The 25720-nt window shown below is 39.3% G+C and overlaps 1 protein-coding gene across 4 annotated transcripts in view; it reads left to right on the top strand.

The window, feature by feature from the left end:
• The first annotated feature begins 1524 nt into the window (after window positions 1–1524).
• rgs6 (regulator of G protein signaling 6) overlaps window positions 1525–25720 on the top strand; it is a 108082-nt gene continuing 83886 nt past the window's right edge. For 2 of the 4 annotated variants that reach the window (XM_067417495.1, XM_067417492.1), the window contains exons 1-2: window positions 1525–1843; window positions 9032–9144. In XM_067417495.1, coding sequence (XP_067273596.1) covers window positions 9061–9144 — 84 coding nt within the window. In that variant the 5' untranslated portion in view covers window positions 1525–1843; window positions 9032–9060. Of the gene's footprint in view, window positions 1974–2239; window positions 2414–9031; window positions 9145–25720 lie in introns of those variants that run through there. The other 2 variants (XM_067417493.1, XM_067417494.1) reach the window with 2 other exon arrangements.

Genomic DNA, 25720 nt, shown 5'->3' with positions numbered 1-25720 from the left:
CAATTGTTGGCAGTTTGGCACCCTTTTATTAAATACTTTTTGCAACCTCCCTTTCCCAAGATAACAGCTCCGAGTCGTCTTCTAAAATGCCTGATGATTTTGGAGAACACCTGACAAGAGATCAGAGACCATTCCTCCATACTGAATCTCTCCAGATCCTTCAGATTCACAGATCCATGTTGGTGGTGCTTCTCTTCAGTTCAGCCACTCATTCTCTAGAGGGTTCAGGTCAGGGAACTGGGTCCAAGACCCCAACACTCAACTAATCTCTGTGATTCTCCATCGGTGATCTTCGGAGAGTCTTTGTGCACTCAAACATTCATCCTCGCCATGCATTAGGACAATATACACACACGTCCTCTTTTAGGCAGATTTGTTACATCTTTAGTTGATTGGAGCTTCTTCATTATTGCCCTCATGGTGGATTGCCTTATTTTCCCACAGCCTCTTTCTATTTTGTGAAGCTCAACAATCTTTTGCTGCACATCAGAACTATATTCTGTGGTTTCACTCATTGTGATGAATGATTAAGGGAATTTGGCCTTTGTGCTTCCTCATATTTACACTCCTGTGAAACAAGACATCATAGCTGGACAAGTTCATGTTCCTTGTCACCCTGGTGTGCTACAACATGTAAATATTAATGTAAATATACTTCAGAGATATTTTACTCATAAAACAATCTGGGGGTACCAACAATTGTGGCCAACTTGTTTTGGAGAAAAACCTTTATTTCATAATGTGATTTACCTCCCGCGTTCAATTATTTCACTTCAATGAAAGGTTAGATTTTTGTGAAATTTTTTGAATAAAAGATCAATGCAGATACATTTTTTACAGCCATATTTGATCATATTTACCAGGGGTACCAACAATTTTGACCACCACTGTATGTCAAACCTGGGTTATTTAGGCTCCACCTTCTAAAGGATCCCTGATCATTTCAATCTGACACTTAACAGTCTGAGTGGCACCTTTTTTGTGTGTGTGTGAAATGTCACGTTGGAGGCTTTGCAAAGAGGCTGTTCTTGAAGAATTGGGGAGTTTAAACACAAGCCCAAAGATCACTGTTCACAGCTTCCTGTGTGTGTGTGTGTGTGTGTGTGTGTGTGTGTGTGTGTGTGTGTGTAAGAGAGAGAGAGCGAGCGCCAGATCCCAGTGAACAACTCTTGCTCCTTTCATGTGTGAAGGGACCATTTTTTTGGCACAAAAGTACCTTAAAAGTACTATATGGTCCAATTGTAATGTTATTAAAGACAAAGTGACCCATGTACTGCTGCATTGATAAACTGCATTTATTCTTAAACCCTATAACCCTCTTAATTTTAGCCGTATGTCCCAATGAGCAAAATCCAGAAAATAGAGGAGATTACTCAATTAATGTTTGTAATCACGTGACAGGATTCAAATTGGTATGCCTACCAAAGCATTCTCACCCTTAATAAACATACACATTTCAAAATTGCTTGCCAGAAACTACAAGAGGGAGACACTCCACCCCCAAACCCCCCACCCTCTGTTATCCTCCCTCCCTCGTTCCCTCCCTGCCTCTGACACACACACTCTCACACATGCCAGGAGGATCCTCACACTGTACCTGAGCACTTCACTCCACGCAGCGACCACCCACGCTGGGATCCAGTGCGCGCGAGAAACGGACAGAGTGGAAGGAACCCACTGTTTTCCACAGCTGCACGGTTCCTTAGTCTTTTTATCCTCTTCCCACCCCATCATCATCATCATCACCACAGACTCTTCAAGCCAGTTAGATCATGAACCTGCTCTTTTCTGGTTGCTAAGGAGGAGAAATCGAGCTCCGAGGAGTGGACGAGGCGGTACTAAGGTAATGCGCTCTACCAGTCTTCAGTTATTTGTGTGACTGGGTGTCACTGTAAACTTGTACCAATGTTCGCTCGCACTGAATGATCAATTGTCATGTCCAGCGCTGGATTCAAGTGGCTCCCGAAGTGCTGGTGAGTTTGAAGTGAATCATCCTGTCGCCTCGCGCTCCCTGCTGTGCGCGCGCGCGCGCGTGTGTGTGTGCGAGAGAGTGAGTGAGCGAGTGTCTTTCAGTGACAGGGTTTTTCTGGCTCTATATTCGGCATCACTGTGTGTGGAGTGCTGTGTGAATTGGGACGGTGTTCCTGTGGGGATTGCGCTCTGGAAGCAGCTGTTTTTCTTTTTTAAATAGCTGCACATGTTTGTAGTGCAATGCGGCGCTGGGAAATCATGACCACAGTTCTACCTTTAGGTCCGCTGGTGTTGATCACAAACAGCTGTTATGAGCTCGCGCTCCTCATGTGGCCAGTTTGGAAAAGCATTATCAATTCATGGTTACTAATAAGTCCAAGGATAATTTTAGAAGACCACGAGCAAATACTTCGAGTGTTTGTTTTCTAGCACACTCGTGCAGGTGAGACACCGCATAGGCTACAGCAGTGAAGTAAAGTAGTCTGTGACGAATAAGACCAAAAGCATGGGATCCTCTATCCTTTCGGTCGTTCTGTTTTATTTTTGTAGTAAAGACATTCTCCCGCAGTTTTTAAAATGAAGGCTATTGTTACAGTCGGTCCTTGGCATCTTAAAATATAGGGCTGCCCTGTTGTTGTTTTTATTTATTTATTTTTACGTGCAATTAGGACGATTTCGGGATGTTTTTAGCACCGCTTCGGTTTCTGTACATTCAGTTGTATTTGTTGTTGGTTAATACTAAAACCTCTATAGCCGTACTAAAGCCATAGCCTATTGCTGTATGAACTTGAGAGGAAGGCTGTAGAGAAAGATGTTTGTCATGTCCGTTCCATGATCTGAAACCGAGAATTTAATTGAATTTTGACTTCAATTAAGAGCGGCCGATAAATCGCTTTTTGTGCAACCATATTAGACGCATAAGCTAAATCTCTTTATGTTCATAACCCATGACACTTAAAGGATTAGTTAACTTCAAAATGGAAATTTCCTGATAATTAACTCACCCCCATCCAAGATGTTCTTTCTTTTTTCAGTGGAAAGGATAAGTGTTTTAAGGAAAACCTCGCAGGATTTTTCTCCATATAATGGACAATGGCAACCAAAATGTTGAAGATTCAAATGCAGTTTAGGGCCTTAGATCCCAGCTAAGGAATAGGGTATCATCTAGCAAAACCATCTTTTTCTAAAAAATAAAATAATGTATACACTTTTAACCTGAATTACTCGCTGCTCTGACACTACGGATTGCACAATCACGTTGGAAAGGTCACGCTAGATCATGTAGCCCACCCATAGACAGTAAAAGAAATGGACTGAGCGATCCCATTGACGTCAACGGCGAAATAATGAAGTCAACCTAGGGGCACTCACTTCCTGATGGCTGAGCGAACTGCGCAGGCTCAGACTGAGCTTGATGACGTAGATGTGACGTGAGCCTCCTGTCTGACAGCTGTAGGTCTTCTAGTAGTTGTGGAAAGTTAAAGCTGAATCACGTTGTTTAAATATTTTCTCCCGTTGCTTTTGGCTCACTATGGGCTTCTCCTCATTCTTCCCCCTTGACTTTATCAGACTTTCTCTCCACGTCCCCCCGACTGTCTCATAGACAGTAAAAGATTGCCTGCGAGCGTCTCCTCAGGTCTATACGGTAATTTCTCAACTGTGCGACAGAGTCGCGTTGGTTATGACGCAATAGTTAGCCTATTTTTACAAAAACAATACAAGGTAACGGAGCCTTTTATGCATTGTCGTGTTTCTTTAGAAATAAACAATGGACAAATGGAGTCTTTAAACGTCTCAGATGTAAAGTTATTCACTGTCAAAGTGACTCAAAAATGAATGGGAGTCAATGGGATGCTAACAGCAGGTGATGGCTTGGTTAGCAATGGCAGCCCCTAGGGGTGGAACGCTTTCCGAGCGCTAGATTACCCCCTTGAGCCCACCGCCCCCATGTTTACAATACAAAGCGCTCACACAAAGACTAATACCAAGCCTGCAGTCTCCCTCTCATTTACTGAAGCTTTAGCGCCTCGATCGCCCCCCGGTGACCGGTCCCAGTATAGCCGCCCCTCTGTGTTTTCTAATGGAAGCGAGGCAAACTAAATAATAAAATTACACTTCAAATATTTTCCCCCCAAAGTTAGTTTATGTCATTGAAGGCAGTTATCATCACGATGATTTCATTTCAAGTGTTCGTTTTTAAAATAAGTTTAGTTTTAGTTAGTTATCTGACGCTTTAAAAACAGGGGGTGTGACGTCATGATTGACAGCTGAGACTGACGGCTTCTCTGAGTGAAGTTGTCCCTGAGGCACTAACAGACTTTTTTCGGAATTTTTGGGAGCAGATTGGTGCTTTAGTTTTAATTTCTACATTTCCATAACTGTTTATTTCACACCAACATAATTAATTGTTCTGCATCTGCGAAAGTGTGGGCGGGCTTTTGATTTCGCAGCTGTCCTTCCTGCTCTACTTCCTGCGCTCTACTGCGCAGCTCCGGTCCCGAAATCGCTACTGCGCAGACTCGGTCCCAAGATGTCAGCGCCGTGCACCCCCGCCTGAAGGCTTCAAATATGGCAAGCGGAAACGGATGATGTCGAGTCGTCCATATTTTTTTACGGTCTATGACTAATACAAACTAGCCTAGAAATCTAGACGCACCCTAGCGGCAGCAAATTTAATTTGCCCGAAAGTGTCGTCTAGGCAGTCTCAATACCCTTCAGAGCTGTATTCCTCAGAATCTGGACGGCCCAATCACATCGTGTATAGAGTCGGTGGGCGGGGCCATAATGACGACGGTCGAGTTGCGTTTGCGTGCTTCTAGTAACACAGAAACTGGCGAACGGCGGCGGTCTTTCGAATCAGCTCTGACCGCGACTCTGGAAGACTTGGAGTTAAGCTTTTCTCTGAGAAAAGAACAGAGCGGCACTGAAGTCATTCTTAAAAAGGGAAGATGTTTTCGGAGTTTAGCCGACCGGATACGGCGAATGTTTAATCAGTCAGCGAGCTCTGCTTCACCTTCGTTGCTCTGGTTGGTGTAGCGCTATCCGATCGCGTGCAGAGGGAGTTTGAAAGACAACCGTTTATCCCGCCCCTCGGATTGAGCCCTGTCTATGGTGAGTTTCCAGACCAAACATCTTGATGTGGGTCTGGCTTGTCAGGCTAAATACAAACATCTTTTAGCAACAAAAAAAAAAAGGTTAAACAACGATGTTGGTCGATTTTGAAGTAGCAAAAGTCATTTGCAAAAAAAAGTTTTGTTTTTTTTTGGTAATAGGGGTTTGAATAGAGGGCCCATGCATCAACGTCACTTTCCCGCTGGAACACGCCCCCTCAGACGAGGCTGAGTGGCAGAAGAGCTGCTTCCTGACTGGAGTTAATAGAGAAAAACGAGAGTAGAGAAAACGATTTAAAACTAAAAGTTGGGCTCGATATAGTATTCCTTACAACTTACCAAAGATTCAGTGATCCATGGATAATGACATGCAGCCAGGAATCGTTTTTTCCTGATTAAAATATATTAAAATATAATAAACAGCAGTTTGCAATAGCGTATCAAACAGCTTAGCATACCGTTTTTGTACAGGTAAAATAACTGGAAGCGAACAATACCGGAAGCCTCACACAATAACCGCTATACACTGCTCTTGCGTTAAATATAATGTGGATAAAAGTGGTTTACATGAATCTTCTACATTCGTAGCATGCAATAACATGCGATTATTAGTCTGAATGAAATTTAAGTCATGGTTCATTGAAAATTCCCCTCCTGCAAACACCACATAAAGAGAGAACAAGAAACTCTGCAAGAATGTCATTGGTTCTCATATGTATCATCAACATAATTAATTAAGTGAACATGATTTGAGGCCCCTAATAACACCTAATGCATGACTTTCTTTCCTCAGTGAACACATTTTTTATGAGTTTTCATGTATATCTAAATGTTTTTGTTTTTTTCACACAATAAACCTGAATACAAACTACTGAAGCTCCAAGAGAGATATAAAAAAGCATCATAAATTTGTTCCAAGTCTTGGATAGTATTGTGAGAAACATACTGACATTTTTGAGAAAATTTCCCTCTGCTTTAGCTCTCAAATTTCATTCACTTACTGAAATGCTGTTTTTTACATACTGAGCTTGTTACACTGTTAAAGACTTGGATTCCCATCCTAAACATAGACAAAGTTTCAAAAACTAAGTTGGACGTTTGATGGAGTATTTCTGTGTCAAAAATACTCCTTCCGGTTTCTCACAAGTTTCTGAGAGTTTTTTTCCGTGTATGGGTCGCTTGATGTCAACAGGGTGGAATGTCCTGTTTTTGATGGAGCGGTCACACTGATAAAGGTTCACGGTCGTGCTTTAGAAGCAGGCAGTGAGTAAAACTGCTTCAAATGTCTACGCTGTTGGCTATCGTCGCATAAGTAAACATCAGTAAACAACACAATCATATAAAGTTAATTTATCAATGGAGCATGCGATCTATGGTGTGTGTTTAAATACATTTGTTAAGCTGATCATTATAGGTTTCTGTTTGTTTATTGAACCACCCCAAACATAAACCTAGCATTCTCACAAACCGTGCTTCGTCATTCAAATGTGCTAACATTACTCCATTGTTGTTCTATGTATAACGTTACACTAGTCTAATGTGCAAAACAGTTTTGCTTGCTACTGCTAAGGTTTAGTCGCATACAATATTCCATAAACCGAATCATGTCCTCATAAACTGCATTAAAACCACACAAATGTTGACAGGTCACTAAATACAGTACATACCACAGAGACGGACGTCCTGCTGTGGTTGCTTCTCCTGTTCAGTTTATTTCAGCCTCCGGATCTGATTCTGGATCATATCTGTATTAGTTGAATCTGATTGATAACCATGATTTATTAGGGTGATGTTTTCTTTTCCACGTTTGAGGATGTCACAGCTTTCAGACGCTCTCATGCAATATAGCTGCGCATGCTCGTGATTCTTTAGCTCCGCCCACATGATACGCCTCCACCCTTGTTTTTTTCCCCGAAAGACTTGGTACAGCCTATCTTTTATTTATATATATATGTATATATGTATATGTGTGTGTGTGTGTATATATATATATATATATATATATATATATATATATATATATATATATATATATATATATATATATATATATATATATATATATATACACACACACATATATATACACACACACATATATATATACACACACATATATATATACACACACATATATATATACACACACATATATACATACATACATACATACATACATACACACACACATATATATATATGTATGTATGTATGTATGTATATATGTATATGTATATATATGTATATGTATGTATATATATATATATATATATATATATATATATATATATATATATATATATATATATATATATATATATATATATATATATATATATATATATATATATATTAGGGGTGTAACGGTTCACAAAATTCACGGTTCGGTTCGATACGATACACTGGTGTCACGGTTCGGTTCGGTACGGTTCGGTATGTTTTAGATACAGCAAAAAGAAAAAATTGGCAGATAAAATACCTTTTTTAATAATTTTTTTATTAAAACTAACAAAGTATGATTTTTTTTTTTTACATTGAACAATGATGGAGCTATACTTTACCCATCTTCTATGTAGTTACAGGAATAAGACATTAGCTCTTTACATTAGCTCTCTCCACACTTTTTTCACACACTACTGCTTTTGTCATCCCCCAAATCCTCACTTGTCTGACTCTCAAGGGGGCGTGTCTGAAGAACGTGGCTGTTCAGCTCCCATTCATAATGTGCCGTTACATTCAGGTAGCTTTGTGTAGCCCTTGACATCCAGCCGTCTGTTGTCAGAGCAACCGCTGTTGCATTGGCCAATTGGTTCTCTGTTTGTGCTTTTGTTTTTTGGGACAAAGCAGGAATTACTGGCTGAAATGGGCTTGTGAAGGAACATTGTAACGGGGCTCAATTACTTTAAGCATGTTCTTAAAACTCCGTCTGCAGTGCGTTTTGCGCTGCGTATGCGTATTCGTATTCAAATATGCTGCGTTTTCAGTCCGCAACCGTTAACATGGGTACGGAAAAAATACGCACCGCATAGACTACGCACTGCAGACGGAGTTTGTGTGAAAATGGGCGTAAGGTCTCATATCCGCGGCTATAAATGGGCCACTCGCCGCGGTGATGTCTTTTGCAATTTGAATAAGTTGAAAATGTCTGTCTTAATGCTGCGGGGATAGTTTGTGGCTGTTTCTCCTTTTTATCGTCTTGTTGTCGGCGTAAATGAGTTGACATGATAGCCATTTTGCCACGAGCATTCAGCGCGTAGCCTACTGAGTAAGCGAGCACCTGACTGAGCTGCCTAAAACATAATTGGTGTTTTTTTTTTTTTACTTCGGCGGTGTGAGGGGCATTGCCTGTTATGTCGTTTTGGTTATTGCCGAACGCATATTATTATATTTCACACACTTTTTTATTTTTCCAAGTCTAATTAATTAGTCCGAGAACCGTTCGGTACATAATGCGTACCGCGTACCGAACCGAAAGCCTCGTACCGAACGGTTCAATACGAATACGCGTATCGTTACACCCCTAATATATATATATATATATATATATATGTGTGTGTATATGTGTGTGTATATATATATATTTACATATACTTTTACATATAAAATAAAATGTACTCTCTCTTGATTTAGTCATATGCAAAGCATGCTGGGAACTAACAAGCCACGCCCAGTTTGAGTTAATGCAACACAAATCATTCATGTAATCTCAATTACAAACGGAGTAAGTTTGACTTCAATTAGACATTTAAGTGGGTTCACAATCAAATTAAGTTAAGCGCAAAAATTATAGCAATTGTGTTGCTTTAGCTCAATTTAATTATGCAATTTGAACAAGCAATACAAATAAAAAATGCAGTTTTACACGACAACAGTTTTAATTCATTGCCTGGGTGGCACATTGGAATTCTGTATATGACTGATCTGTCTTTGGTTTTGTCCTTTCCCCACAGAGACAGAAAGAGAATTTAAGAGAAGAAGAATGGCCCAGGCCTCTCAGGACCAGGGTGCAGTGGGCGTGGCTGACCCGGATGACGACTCGCCCAACATGATTGCTTACAGGAAGGTACTGCTGCTTTGCCTTTAAATTTTATATGCCTGCTTGGGGTTTGCCATCTTTGAAGTCTTGTCAGCAAGTTAATGCTTGAAAGCATAAGGAATTCTGTCAGCAAATATATGTACAATGAGGGCAAGGGAGACACTCAAAGTCATGAATGTAGCCTGGTACTGGATTTGAATTTGAATGAGTTTATTTGCCTGTTTGCTGGTGTATTGTTATCCCTTGATTTTTATTCAGCTTCTTTGTGTATAGAATATTTCATTCCCTCCCTGACCCTCATGGTCACTTTTAATAAATAGAAGTTGCTTGATCTGTGTGAAAGTGTCTGCTTGGAAGCATATAAAAAACATGAAATGTTCATTTATAATGCAAAGAATTTATGGCTGTACATTTTATATCCTAACTTTGGCTTTTGTGGGAAACCTCTGCTCCTACATTTAAGGTAGGGTAGGCAATTTCGGAGAATCTAGCAATAGCAAGCAAGCATTGAATGCACGAGATCCCACCCTCCCTTCAGAGTGTCTCCAAAGCCTTGCCTTCTTCAAAACACATGAAAGCACACAGCGGATTCTGCAAAGCATCACGCGAGGAGTGACTGCATTGAATTACCTCATCTCAAAGCACCTAGCATTACAATAATGATTTATGTAAATATCTTACAGAGATCTTACTTATACCACCTGACTGCTGCAGTTTAATTTAGCCGTTGATAGTGCTGATAGTCTCGCTTGGCCATAACTTTTCAATTCACATTTATTTGTATAGTGCTTTTTACAGTACATAGCGTTTCAAAGCAGCTTCACAGAAAATCCATGCGTCTACATTACAATTTAAAGTGGTTTGTTATCAGAGGAGACTGTGTCCAAGTTATGCATTTCAGAAATGTACATATACAAAGCACACAGTTAGCTACCATGTATTATTAATCAATATACAAATAGATTAAGGCACAGACAATGGGCTTTGTGAAATAAGAATACAGGGCAGAAGGTCTGGGGCTGTATTCACAAAACATCTTAAGGCTAAAAGTAGTTCCTATCTTGCCAATTTAGGAGAAATTCTTAAAAATAATGGGTGTGTCAAGTCCTAATTTTAGGACTCCTACATTTTTGATTCATAATGGCTGTTGCTGCCACAATCTACCCAAAGACACTAGACAACATTGAGGCAATAGTTATAATTAATGTATCTTTTGATTAAAAAAATAATAATGTCAGATTACCTGTGGTGTTTTTTTCAAGTTCACACTTGAAAAATGATTCACAATGTTCACAAATGACTTAATAAAGTAAAACAATATAAGCATATTTGACGTGCTGTCCGAAGCGATCGAGGGCTCAGATTTTAGCCCAAACCCAGAGTTCTGCCCCCTATCGCAGACCGAAAGGAACATGGTTGCGGAGGGATGCAGGAAACTGGAGGTAACTAACATTAGGTGTGTCGGCTGTGTTATATACATCCTCTCGTGCTGGTTAGATAGACAGTTTGAACATGCTCCTCACAATTTTCGCTTGAATTCTGCAATATCTTGAGATACACATATACGAGGCTGTCAATTAGCTGAACATATACTAGTTTAACTAGTGACACAGCCTACTTTTTTACATTTATTTGAATATGGCAACATTAATATTTTAAACATTTTATTTGAATATAACAATATGAAACCTCTTTCAACAAAATATTTATATAATTTAATCACTGACAGCGATTCCCCCCCCTATCAGCCAATCACTTTGGTCATAGTTAGAAAGCGTCATGACATCATCCATAGCAACGAGATCCCCGCCCTTGCTCTAAGCTTTAAGACTTCTCTCTGTTCCTTAGTAAAAGTTGCTCTCAGCAGTTTTGTGAATGGATTTTAAGCAAAAACTCTTAACTTAGAACTTTTACTGCCATTTAGGAGAATCTTAGTGGTAGGATAAAATGTTTTGTGAATACGGCCGCTGGATGTTTGACTGACATGTAACGCAACCAATCACAGTTCGTTTTGTTCCGCGTTTTGTTCTGACCTAAAGTCGATGTCCCTGCAATAACAGAGCATCTAGAAATTATACATTCAAGAACGTTGTGCAAATTTACTGCAACAATGGAGCTGCGAACTTCACAAACGCTTGAAAATCATTCACAGTTGTAAACAAGATGTTGTTCTTCTTCCACGAGAGAGTTTCCACGTTTCTATCAGGGAGCATTCGGACCGAATGCAATGATTTGGAGATTTTTTTGGTCCTGAAACACACAGAAGATTCTGCAAAAGATTTAATATTTAGACCACTTCTATTATTGATTGCTATTTAGGAAGATGTGAAGAGATTTTCATCCAATATGACATGGTTTATAAAATAATTGCCTACCTACCTTGTTATAAAAGTTTAATGAGAGAAAGAGACTTACGTTTGCCATGCCAGCTTGCAGTACTCGATCATCTCAGAGGAGAAAATAGCTGTCAGGGAGTGATTAATTTCATAATGCTCCCAACATCTCTATTAAGTCAAGTTTTTTTTGGCATGAGTTTTCCCTATAGAAACTGTACTTATTAGCTTGGTCTTTCTGCTTGACCGGTTAGCCAGGAACCTCCCACAAACAAGTATTTTATGGAAAACCAAGTGAAGCATATTTGATGCCAAATGATTTGCTTCTATCTGAGTGGAGATAATCAGCTCAAGCTGGCGCAAAGATATTGAGCCCAACTGCAGTGAGATTGGAGTCATTGCCAAATTATGGTGGAGAGTGCACTTTTAGATTAAGACAATGAGATCCAAATACATTTTATACTAATCACTCTTTGGAGATCCTTTGCTGAGTATATCTAAATATAATGTTACTTGTGAGGAATACATGGCAGTACACCATTGATATTACTACACTTCACAAGATTAATTTTCCAGTTACTTGATGAGCAGCAAACCTTACTATATTAACTTATTTTCTGAGAATGCATCTTCAGTAAGATTGTTTAAAGCTGCAGTCCATATTTTATTTTTATTTTTTGGTTAAAAATGATCTCAAATCAAATTTTGAGCAAGCACATATCCAGCCAGTGTTCAAAACTATCTCCTTACTTAAAGCTACACTGTGTCACTTTTTTAGTTTATTCTTAGCTAAAAACACTTAGTTCTTTCAAAAATATATGTGCTCATTAATGTATATTTACTTCTTTCAAGTAATAAAATATTCTCGTAGGTTTATAATATGCCATTTGAAAATACATACGGGTAAGGGATTTAAATGCTGGTCGCCATGTTGCCCCTCCATCTTGAAAGTACATTAGCCAAAGAGGGACATACCCATAAATTCAAGCTTCGCCTTTCGCGTTTTAACACTCGATGGCACCGTGTCGAATGTGAAGAGGAGGACTGCCATGTTAATCTTGGACTAAATCGTCCACCTTAGTAGTTCAAACGAAATCAGAATTGAGAGGAACAGAAACTATTATTCACTGGATGATCATATACCTTTTCACTGCTAGATGTGGGGGAAAATATCACACAGTGTAGCTTTAAGCCCGATTCACAATGGTAAGCTTGTAATAATGTGTTCTAATTTTAGTGGTACTGGATTTCCACTGGAAATTCGAGCAAGTATTTGCGGCATTACGTTACGTCAGTATACATAGAGGAGGACTCCGGCTAGTAGTAGTAGTATTGCATGTGAGGATGCTGCAGGTGGCGGATCATTTATAGCCTTTTCTCACAGCAGCTGGAATAATAAAATTTATCATTTTGGTGGCAGAATGTAATCCAGAACGTCCAGACGGACAATCATCAGTGACAACTGGAGATTCACCCGTGGTCAAAAGCAAAAGATTAGACTGTCCGGAAACGCTAATACACACTTAATACACAGTCGCATAATGCTGATGTTGTTAGCATTAACAATCTGAGAACAAAGTATAACAAAATGAATCATTTGCAAGGTTTGATGTGATATGAGCTAAGCAATTGTTCGATTTGGTAGCGTGAATTTTCTCAGTAGGTCAGAACAAAAGTAGCAGACGTTACTTACTACTTCAGACAGTTTCTGGTAAAACTTTTGGTTGTACTTCCAAGGCGTAGAATCTGTGATTTCCGAAGTACAGTATCCACACCGGTGCAGTGAATGAATGACAGCCACACACTCCTCAAAGCATTACATGAATCCACCCTGAGGAGCCGTAACGATGCACAACCCACTTAAAGATGATAATTCCCCAAATAGGTGTCAACAGGCTTCTTTTTTTTTTACTGTACAGTTCTTTAATGAACATCAATGGATCTTAGTACTTCCAGCTATGGCATGGGGCACTTATGATGTGGGTGTGTTGGACAGAAGAAAAATGTCTAGTTTTGATTATAGTAGTCAGTCATTTTCGGATAAGTGTGGAACTTATATTGGATGGAGACCACTGACCTGCAATGAGATGATTTCACTGGCTGTTTGATTGATAGCTTGCTGTTTCTCTGGTCGTTTACTACCTCACAGGGAAATGAGATGGGCACCAGATGGCTCACAATATGCTCTAGGCACATGGAAGAAATGACCAGTGTCCCTAGGGCATGAACAAGAGTTCTTAGTGATTGTCATTCTTCTGTGTAGAAACAGACAAACACCCAGTCTAGAGTGATGACATGGTGGTGTCTCCTGGAAAATGAGTCCACAGTACATCTCTTTCGTTGTGACCCATGCAGTGATTGCTGTTGTAGTCTGTGTTAAAAAGTCTTTGGTTTTCCCACGGAATTAAGCTACTTTTAACTTTTTGCGGGTTGATTTGACACCAACACCCCAAAACACCTTCCAGACGTACAAATTCAATGAAGAATTCATCCACCTGATGAAAAAAAAAATCACTTTTCGGCTTGACTGGCCATTGGGCTACTTTTGTTGCACAGATCTGGCAGTGGAAGTTATCTTGGTATGCACCTCATCTCAGTTTTGTTCTGATTTAAAAGGAGAAACAAGAGGGATAGCACATGCATGTGTAAACAGACACAATTAACCTGGATGCGCAGTGAGACAGGACTGATTTTGATGAATTTACCCATTAAGAAGAGCATGCAAAGCCCCAAGGGATGAATATGGAAATCAATATGCGAGAAATCCAGAGAAAGAGAGTGCGACTGTGGGAGAGATTCTATAGTCTTCTAGAGACCTTTTTTTCTTCCCAATATGCAACTCAGTCAACCTTTATGAAGCTGACAGCAACCTCAGTGTGTTCTGTTATGGTGTGTGAGCACATGCTGTGTTCTTAGGGTTTAAAAAAAGACATTCTTCTCCCTGCATGGGGAATAACAGATGGATGGCCCACCAGTGTTGGGGTTAACACATTAAAAGTAACGCAAGTTGTGGAATCAGAATACTTTTTTCAAGTATTCAAGTAAAGTAACGCATTACTTTTCAATTTATAATAAAATATCCAAATAACTTCTTCAAATAAGTAACGCAAGTCCCTTTATCCCATTTATTGGCTGACACCTCTCCTGTCCCCAGAAACTGTCAGTAAGTGCAGACATGTTGTGTGTGCTGTGTGTAAACTTGATGGTAATTATAGTTCTAGATTATATGAGAGGATGAATTTACTCAAATCACTGGCTCAAAAAAGATTCAGGACAGTATTCCTCAAAATAAAATAAAAACTTGAATAAATTAAATATGCAAATAACTAGGGAATTAAATATATAAAATATACTTAGTATTCAATCCCTTACTAACCAATCTCTTGGCTATATATATATTCTTTTAATTTATTATTTAAAAAGAAACAAATGAGCAAGACCAGCCCAGGTGAGAGAAAATTATACAAAAGTAACGTAACACATTACTCTCCATAAAAAGTAAATGCAATTAGATTCTTTTTGGGGGAGTAACGCAATATTGTAAAACATTACTTTTAAAAAAAAACTTTCCCCAACACTGATGGCCAGTACCAGTAGGTTGTCTTGTACTTCTCTTTTACCTTATTGTTGGCAGAGATTTTTTTTTTTTTAAATCAGCCGTATTGACGGTTGAAGGATATCATTTTTTTCGGAGGTAATATAATGAGACAATGCCTCCAATACTTTTATCAGCAATTCTTTTGGGCAGTTGAGTATTTTTAGAGTTGTTCTTTGCATTTGGCTTCTCTGGCAGAATTTCAGGGCTTATTGCGGTGTTTATGTATGGCAGAGTATGGCAGTTGCCATACTCTGGTGTTCTGACAAGCAGGACAAATAAACAGCTCATGATGCCAGTTTTAAAAAGCAAATTTAAACAGCCTAACACTGTGTCCCAGCCAGACGTGATGTGGCAAACCAAACTCGACCCGATATTAATCAATCAAAAATCACAGCTAATCACAAAAGCGTGTATCACAGGGAAGGCTTATAGGGCTGTTTCATGATTTGCATTTATTTTGTATGCATGTATGTACAAACCCGATTCCAAAAAAAGTGAATAAAAACAGAATGCAATGTGGAAGTTTCCAATTTCAGTATTTTAATCAGAATACAACATAGATGACATCAAATGTTTAAACTGAGAATTAAACTAAATTTACAATTTGGAAATGTAAATGTAAGGGGAAAATAAGTTTCATGGCATCAACACATGTTAGGACAAGGCTAAGTTTACCACTGTGTGGTATCCCCTCTTCTTTTTATAACGGTCTGAAAACGTCTGGTGACAGAGGAGACGAGTTTCTCAAGTTTCTATGGGGAAAAGATGTGGACTGCACGCTGGCCATTTCAGTACCCGGATCCTTCTTCTACACAGCCGTGATGTTATAATTGATGCAGTATGTGGTCTGGCGATCTGGATGGGAGCATATGTTGTTCTAGAACTTTAATATACCTTTAAGCATTAAAGGTGCCTTTCCAGATGTGTAAGCTGCTAATGCCACACACACTCATCCAACCACATACCATCAGAGATGCAGGCTACTGAACTGAGCGCTGATAACAACTTGGGTTGTCCTTGTCCTCTTTAGTCCGGATGACATGGCGTCCCAGTTTTCTAAAAAGAACTTCAAATTTTGATTCATCTGACCACAGAACCGTTTCCCATTTTGCCACAGTCCATTTTAACTGAGCCTTAGCCCAGAGAAAACGGCTGCGCTTCTGGATCATGTTTAGATATGGCTTCTTTTTTGATCTATAGAGTTTTAGACGGCAACGGTGAATGGCACGGTGGATTGTGTTCACCGACAATGTTTTCTGGAAGTATTCTTGAGCCCATGTTGTGATTTCCATTACAGTAGCATTCCTGTATGTGATGCAGTGCCGTCTAAGGTCCCGAAGATCACAGGCATCCAGTATGGGTTTCCGGCATTGACCCTTACGCAGAGAGATTGTTCCAAATTCTTTGGATTATATAATTATTCACTGTAGATGATGATACCTTTATTTGCATTTTTTCTCTGACAAACACCTTTCTGATATTGCTCCAATACTTTTCGCAGCAGCATTGGGGGAATTGGTGATCCTCTGCCCATCTTGACTTCTAAAAGACACTGCCACTCTGAGAGGCTCTTTTTATACCCAATCATGTTGACAATTGACCTAATAAGTTGCAGATTGGTCCTCCAGCTGTTCCTTGTATGTAGATTAAACTATTCCGCCCTCTTATTGCTACCTGTATTAACCTTTTTTGGAATGTGTAACTCTCATGAAATTGGAATCGGCTATGTATGTATGTATTGTCTGTCGTTAAGTTATTTTAGTGGGTTTTTGTCCACATTTTATTGAGATATAATCTGATTATTTTGGAATGTTGTTGCTGTATGGCCAGAAGGACTCTTGGCCATCATCCTAGGTTTTTGTGAAATGCCGCCCATGCTTTATTGTAATATTTAAACATAATATACTTTGGATCATGTTTCTTATGACAGTTCCCAGGGTATCTTTATATAGTTATGTATGTATTTATGTATGTGTGTGCATGCTTGCATGTATGTAAAGTTATACACTTTTATTAATTTTATTCATACTTTTATTTAGCAAGAACACTTTAAATTTCAGAAGTCATAGTAAATATATTTGTTAAAAATGTTCTATGTAAATAAATGGATGTACTTACAAGTAGGGAAGAGAGATATCCTTTTTAACAGTTCTGTTCATTGGAATGTATTATGGCCAGCTGAATTAATCATGGAGAGAGATGGATACAGAGGGACATCTATTTCTCCTCTCACATCTCGTGTCACCAGCTCTGTGCTGACCTCAGATGCCCTTTAAATCACTGTCAGTTTCACTTGTCTACCTTGATTCTATTATCAATGTCATTTTACGATTGAACAGTACATGGACCTTTTAACTTTTCTCTGTATGCTAATTTTGTAATTTTAAAACGGTTTTAAATAATTCAGTCAACGACCTGTGTAGGTTTGTTGATTGCGGCAAGCTGTCGACAGAAAAGTTTTCTTACTCAAGCGTGCCGTAGGCTTACTGTGTCAGAACCAGAATATATATAACCAAGAAACAACAGCAAAAGGATAATTTAGGCAGACAGTATTGGAGTCTGGTATGCTGGGGCATTTGTATTAAGTGGAGTTTTCTAGATGAAGATAACTGACAAATATTTTACACTAGATTTATGTCTCACTTTCATGTTTACAGCTAAGGCAATTTCCCTGCTCTCTCATCTCAGAAAAACATAGCTGTTTTAATTGCTTGGATCATTTTGTTTTAAGGGAACTGAGCCAATGATTTGCAGGTAGCTATGTCCCACCCAAGTATATTGCATTACATCACAAGAATACACACACAAAGTATTTATGTATGAATGTGTTTTTGTGTTCCCTGACCAGAGCGCTGAACTCTCCTAATGATGTTGTTTGAACATCTATTATTTTACACCTATTGTTGATAATCCAATCTAAAATACTTAGTGTAATGAATTAAATATGGTATGATTATGATATTTGTAAATGAAAGTAAATGATTTTCCATTCAGCAGCAATCTGGAGTGTCCTGTTTAAGAGCTCAGTGGTCACAAATCAGTGTGGGGATTTCAGTAATTCAATTTTCTGGGTCAGGCCTCCTTTGGATTAAACCTGCAACCTTTGCGTTGGCAAATTATACAACCACAATTTCAAATTTTCATGTGGTTTTCCGCTACCGTGTCCTGTTGAGAGACCATGACAAAAACATGATGAACGTTGCTAGATCTAATCGAGAGGCAACAAAGCAAATCTTTCCCAAATGATCTTTTTTAATTACAGGTATAAAGGATGAACCAGGTGGGCAGAAATATACTTTGGAGGCTCTTGAAGCTAATTATATCAGTCAGGCCTATTATCATACCTTATTCAGCTGTAATTAATTACTGTCATCCATAGTCTGCGCTACAGTGGCCATTTTTGGCTCGAAGAGAAACAACCGTAGTGAAAAATGTCCCTCTCCATATTTTATTTGGCATGAAAATGAAGTGAGGGTAATGATAAAAAAAGAGCAGTGTGGAAAGACTGAAGAAGACCTATGCGTTCTGGTACTGTAGTAGATAGAGAGATGCAGTGAGAGGACTTTTTATAAAAAAGCAGTAGAGTAGTTTGATATGCTCCTCATTACCACATCACACAAGCAGAGAGAAAGGACTGGTGCCCCATTATTGCTTTGTTCTTGTGTTTTTGCTTATGCGTATTTGGGGGCTGGCAGGTTTGTCTGTGTGCTTGTGTGAATTCTGACAGCTCAGTTAATTTTTTTCTTTCAAGCTCTGTTGAACTCATTTAGGCAAGTATTTCTTTGGGCGGATTTTATATTTGTGTTATTTTCTGTACTTAACCAATTAGTTCATGACAGATAACGGAGTTCGCTATATGGCCTCTGCCCATAATATAAAATGGCAAATCTGCAAATATTGTTTGGTGCTTGACACTATCAATTTATGCTTCCCTCTTTATCCTCAGATGCTGCATCCAGCTAAAGGCTTCTATCTGACGTTTGGGACCTGTGAGCGCATGCATGCATTGGAGAATGCTGAATTTGTATACACTTTGCTGTAAGGGATGTGGGGAAGTGGCAAAGATTTGTATCCAGTTTCCTAAAACGTTCCTAAAGTTCCCTTGCACTGTGTTAGGAGTGTTCAGGGAAGTCTTTTTTTCATACCGTTGTTTAAATCTGTGATCTCTGAGTATTTGCTCTTGGGAACTTTCGCATTATATCAGATTGGACATTGAACACTTTATTTGGACTTCGGTGAACTGAACTGGTCGCTGTGGAAAATTCTGTGTCAAGTAATCGGATTAAACCCTTGAGTAAGCAATTATACAGTTTCATTTGAGGTCAGAAGAAGGTCTCATGTTTTATGCTTACTGTTTTGGGCATGTTAGCTCTTGTCTTCATCCCCTAATGGCTATATTTCAAGGCTATAGCAGCTCTGGCAATATTTTTCTCACCATTTGATTGTTTGTTTGCACACAAAAGGAGTCATTTAGCTACTGATCTGCTGAGGCCTTGAAGTGCTGTCACAACGCGGTGTATCCCGTCGGACCGCACCAATATGAAGGGCATTCAGGATGAGGGTGGAGCGAGCATCCTAATCTCCGTTTTACAATATATGTGAATCGGCTGGTATAGATGAGTTGAATCACTTCTTAATTCCTCATATGAATATGTATAATTACGAATCAATTATTGAACCATATCAAAATACCACAAACTCTTAAACATAATAGCATTTAAAATTAAAGGATAGTCCAGCTAAAACTGAAAATGTACTCACCCTTAAATCGTTCTGCATGACTCTATTTGTTCTGTGGAACATAAGATATTTTTAAGAATACTGATAACCAAAAAGTTACAATGGAAGTCAATTGTGTATTCAACAACATCAGCGAGACCAATCAGCGAGATGCACCAACCTCTTCAGCCTCTCTTCAAAACCATGGATCGCAATAACAAAAAATCAATAGCAAGAATTTATTAATTTCCCAATAACAGTTTAGTAACAATAACAATAAAATAGTATTGGGACAATTTTGCTAGGAAAATGGTAAGCATGAAGAAAGTCCCAGAGAATTCTTTGTTTTTATTTTTTCAAATTGACTCAGAAAACCACCTTTACACATCAGATATCGGCTGATTGCTGAGACATGCTGTTTTGGGGAGAATCATTGTGTAACCTTTAAGAAAATGTGTGTGCGCTATCTTCTTAGACAATAAACAATTAGATACATTAAGAACCAGGTGCTCTTTTGAGAAGGCGAATTGAAAGTACAGGTGTATATTTCTATTGTTTCAGGGAGCCTACAATCCAAATCTTTACGCCTAATGCGTGAGGCTTGGCTCATAACGGATTCTCAAGAAGTGCTCCGTGCACACCCATAATATGAATAGGTCTTCATGCCATTTTCATAGAATGGCTGCCTTTGAAATAGCCGCCTTCATTATGCTTGTGAAATAACACCTTGGAAAGTAGGGCTCTGGCTCTTTTTAACTGCAAATGATGTGATTGTTTCAGCATACAATAACCTTCGTGCATCCATATGCTAATGTAGCCCAATAGCGGATTGTCCAGACAAAACTGCACAGTGCAACAATATCAGCATCTGTTCTTTTTCTGAGCCGAAGCACCACAACAGCTGAGGACGCTGATTCTAATCTCGCAGTGAAATTAAAAGGATGGTCCACATTTGAAAATTGAAGAATGTTGCAGTTTCAGTTCCCAAAAGGTGTGTTCGGCTTCACACGGTGCTGCACAGACCGATTGGCATCTGACTTAAAGCAGTGTATGCTGGTTAGAAATTTTGTCCAGCTTGAGACAGCGCCATGATTAATACCACCATGATTAATACCACCATGATTAATAAATGGGAACTTCACCCAGACTACTGTAGCACTGCTGCCAAGACACTAGCAGGAAGTCACTGTCAGGACTCCATTAAAGATGCAGTATGCGATTTGTTGAACACAGTTGATATTTGAAATCCACCCAAACAAACACACCCCTCCCTTCACCGATCCACCCCTGAAATGCCTTATATTAGCTGAAGCGAAGCAACATAATAGCATAAAATGGCGGAGGTAGGCAAAACACAAAAACCCACTATTTTAACATTTACAGTGTGTGTGCGAGCCAGTGTGGGCTTGAATGCTATTGTAACTTAAGTACACTACTTGACAATTTCATGCGCTTTTAGTATACGCATGCGCAGTAATATTGCAATGTATAGTGATTCAATCAATGGCATGATAATTGTAATTGAATTCAATCATGAGACCAGTGACGATTCACACTCTTAAGCCCTATTCGGATGGGATTTAGTTTCACAATGGTAGATGGTAATGTCATTTTACCATAGGAAATCTGTAATATTAATGGCCAATTCACATGGGATAAGAAATCTCAGTAAAACTTGCAAAAGTGTGAGGAATAACTTGATTTACGCACCGTCAATGTCATTGTGCATATTAAGTTGCTTCCTGATATCGTGCGCAAACACACATAACCTATATATAGCAGATTCTATACATTCCATGAGATTGCGCACTCGTACCATTGATACGCATTACCATGCAATCGTGTTGCTAAAAATAAAGGATGTAATTTTATTCCACATGGAAATGAGTGAAAATAAGTTAATACAGCCTCTTATATACATGAGGTAAAAGTAATGCTGCTTGTTTGCTGCTGTAATAAGTTGACCATTTTAAATTAAATTAAATTTAAAAAATTTTGAGTGGTGATAAAATATATTGCTCTTGTAAATACTTGCCAGCATTTCAGTAATAAAAGTCTAGATCTTTAAAATGCATCCAAATTACAGCGAAGCGCCACCGTAATATAGTCAAAAAGGATGTAAACAGTGAATTTTAAAGTGATATATTCTTGAAAAGTCAGATGTGGATTCGGACGGCAATTAAATCAACACAATCTTGGTGTTTGTCAAAAAACAGTAGGTAATTCGGGATTTTTACGCAGGTGGTGGTAGAAAAGCAATGACATTCTGGATTCGGACTAGCCTGACAAGCCAGTCCCACATCAAGATGTTTGGTCTGGAAACTCACCATTGACAGGGCTCAGTCCGAGGGGCGGGATAAACGGTTGTCTTTCAAACTCCCTCTGCACGGGATAGGATAGCGCTACACCAACCGGAGCAACAACGGTGAAGGGGAGCTCGCTGACTGATTAAACTTTCGCCGTATCCGGTCGGCTAAACTCTAAACGAACACATCTTCCCTTTTTAAGAATGACTTCAGTGCTGCTCTTTGTTCTTTTCTCAGAGGAAAGCTTAACTCCAAGTCTTCCGGAGGCGCGGGCAGAGCTGATTCGAAAGACCGCAGCCGTTCGCCAGTTTCTGTGTTTACTAGAAGACTGTGTTACTAGAAGCAAACGCAACTCGACTGTCGTCATTATGGCCCCGCCCGCCGACTCTATAGCCTACACAATGTGATTGGGCCGTCCAGATTCTGAGGAATACAGCTCAGATAGGAATTGAGAGTTGCTAGACCACACTTGCGGGCAAATTAAATTTGCTGCCGCTAGGGTGCGTCTAGATTTCTAGGCTAGATTCGGACGACAATAAAATCACAAACTAGCCCTTGTAAATGATGAAAATACCTTTACAACGAGAAACAATTACCGTCCGAATAGGGCTTAAGATTGGCACATCCAGATGGGACTGAAATCATATAGAAGCTCTGGTAATAATTACTTTAACTAATAATTATAATTATAATAATTACTCTTAAACTCCGGGGAAGTTTATCTTGATCAATATACCTTTGTGAGTACAGTCTATATATATATATTTTTAAACTAAGTGTATTAGTGTCTAAACGCATCTCGTTGTCATGTAAGGGCCCTGTTCATGTTGTACAGACATTTTAATTTCATTTTGTGTCTTTAAGAGGCACAAAGACACCCTTTACGTTTATGCCCCCATAACTGCTGTTTTAGCAGAGTGGGGGCTCTGGGCATTAACTGCAATAACTCGCTGTTTCAAGGACCAATCCGTTTTTTTCTCTCTACAGACTGTACTCACAAAGATATAACGATCAAGATAAACTTAAAAATTCGCCGGAGTTTAAACTAATAATCGAATAGTCGTCGTCAGCAGCACCCCAGCTTCAGACAAACAGTGACACTCAAAAGCAAAGTTACTCACGTATGCAGCAGAAACCACGCAAACTCTGAGTCTGTTTTCAGGCCTTTCTGCTTGGGTCTCTTAATATTAGATAATATTAGAAAGCACTGGAAAGCTTTTCTAATATTAACGCAGGTCCTCAAGCTCTCGCCCGATCATAACCCTTCTTTATCCGTTGATGTTCTTCTGACCTTTTCTCTTTTCTAATGTCTCTAAGCCATTTCTTTTTCTAGAGGCCAAATCTCCCTCTTCTACTGTAGCACTGCTGTCTCAGTGAGGGTCATGGAGAGAGATGGATACAGCTACTGATTTGTAGCTGATTGAACTGCAGATTTCTATGAATAGACACACTGCTGATTGGCTACAAGTTTGTTGTGGTGCACTGTCCGATCCACTTTAAACAGTGTTTTTCAAAAATCGCTTACCGCACCTTTAATGGACACTGTAAAACATTCACTCTACATTACTCAACTTTTTTTATTATAAGCTTTTTTCTCCATACCAATTTCAGACTTCCCACAATCAATCCTTTCTTCCCTTAATTCCTCTCAGCAGGTTAGGGGTAACGTGGGGTAATCACTGGCTCAAGAGAGAAAGATTAATATTAAATCTGTTTATGTTAACAAATTACCTCACATTTGAATGCCAAAATGCTACAGTAATTCATCCTGATTCTCACACAGCTTTTAAGTTATGAGCAGTATGGAGGTCAAACGCCACACTGTAGATAAGAAACTGCCATGAAAGTAAACCAGTGGGTCCCACATAGCAGTGATGTAGTTCAGTCTACTTTATTTTGCTGTTTGCTCTTAGAATAATACATTGTATAAATTAGGAGATGCTACTGCAAGCAACTCCTCAAGATTCACTGTTACCAGTACAAATAAAGCCGAAAACGTTAAACAATGAAGCAGTAATTTCCAGAATTTATTAATGTGGTAGGTCGTGCTGGGAACCACAGTGTCCGTTTTTTTCTGGGGACATGCCGGTTTAAAAATAGATCTTGATGTTGGAAGGTCGGTGACCCCTGTTCTGGGATTTTTTTTGAATGAGCCTTTAGGGAACAGTGATATTACATCCTGTAATCTCAATGAGGAATGGTAAATGAGCCCGGGTCTTTTTTGTTGTGGCTGATTGACGCAGAGGATCTTTGTTCCCATAAGTCATGTAGACGGATTGATGATGTGTTGCAGTCAGTGTATTGGCCGCGAGCGTGAGCGAAATGCTTCTCTTATCTAACAGAGACTCAAAGCCTCAGTGATCCAGAATCCAGTACCCTTGATTATGAATGTCTCTCCTGACATCACACTCCCTTTTAAGTGTTTCAACTGGCAGACACCGATAAGGCCAGTTGCTGTTTGAATTGGTGAGCTGCAATCAAGTCTCTGTGGGCTGCTCTTTCTTTTAAATGTGGACGAAAAGATGAAATGGGGAGCAGAAAAGGGTAAGGGGGATTTAGGTGAAGAGTGACATTTGATGTTGTATTTACTAAAGGCTAGGCTATCTGAACAGCATTTAGCATTGAAGGATTAGCATAGCGGTAATGGAACCCTTGCCCTTGGCATTTTAACCATCCACACTAAGCCATGGCCTGCACCACGATGGCATTCTGTATGCCAGCCACCTACTTTCACCTGGGACCTTCCTGTTTATCACAGGAAAAGTAACCTTAGTTTACATTAGTTTTATTCTCATGCAGTCTTCCATGGCATCTTCTGCAAATCAAACCTATTTGAGCTCCCTAACATTGCATTTAATCCAGGTTGGTTCAGCACAGTCAGAGCGCCGCTGTACTGCACTGTCTACCATAGTCACGCCACGGAGACGAGCATCGTAATCACAGAGAAAGTGCCAGAAAGCCGCGCTGGGTGATGGATAAATAATTGAAGTGTGGGATGGCAGGATTAGAGGGTGGCATTGAAGGGCGCAGCTCTGTAAATTCGAGCGTGTGCGTGTGTGTGCATGAATGGTTGATGAAGACAGCTGTGGGACAGTTTAAGAGCTCATTAAGATGCTTTTGCAGAGTCCATTGTCCATTGTGAAGAAAGCCTAAGGGAGACAGAAGAAAATGTGCAGGAGTGAGAGCCGCCTTCAGATTTCTGTGTTCGTTTGTTTTGTGACATGAAAGTACTGGCCTGTCATTGGAACGTGTGCAGAGGTTTAGATGAGAGCGTGTCTTTTTTATCATTTCATAAAAAACAAAATGATGTGTTTGCCACTGATAAGGTCCTGACATTTGCATTAAAGGGAAAGTCCACCCATAAAAAAATCTAAATTCTAAACCAGTATGACAGATTGTTTTTTTCTTCTTCTGTGGAATGTAAAAGAAGATATTTTAAATAATGTTGCAACTGTTTTTATCCATTAATGAAAGTCAATGGGGTCTAAAATAACATTGGACCCCATTGACTTTATTTGCATGGGGAATGTTTTGTATGTTTTTTGAGGCTTTACATTTTTTTTTTATTCCAGAGAAGAAAGTGGGTCGTACAGGTTTGAAAAGACCCTGGAAAGACATTTTTGGCTGAATTATTCCTTTGACATTTT

The sequence above is a fragment of the Pseudorasbora parva genome, chromosome 15, assembly GCF_024679245.1.
Source record: "Pseudorasbora parva isolate DD20220531a chromosome 15, ASM2467924v1, whole genome shotgun sequence".
Lineage (NCBI taxonomy): Eukaryota > Metazoa > Chordata > Actinopteri > Cypriniformes > Gobionidae > Pseudorasbora > Pseudorasbora parva.
This window is presented reverse-complemented; position numbering and strand designations above follow the sequence as displayed.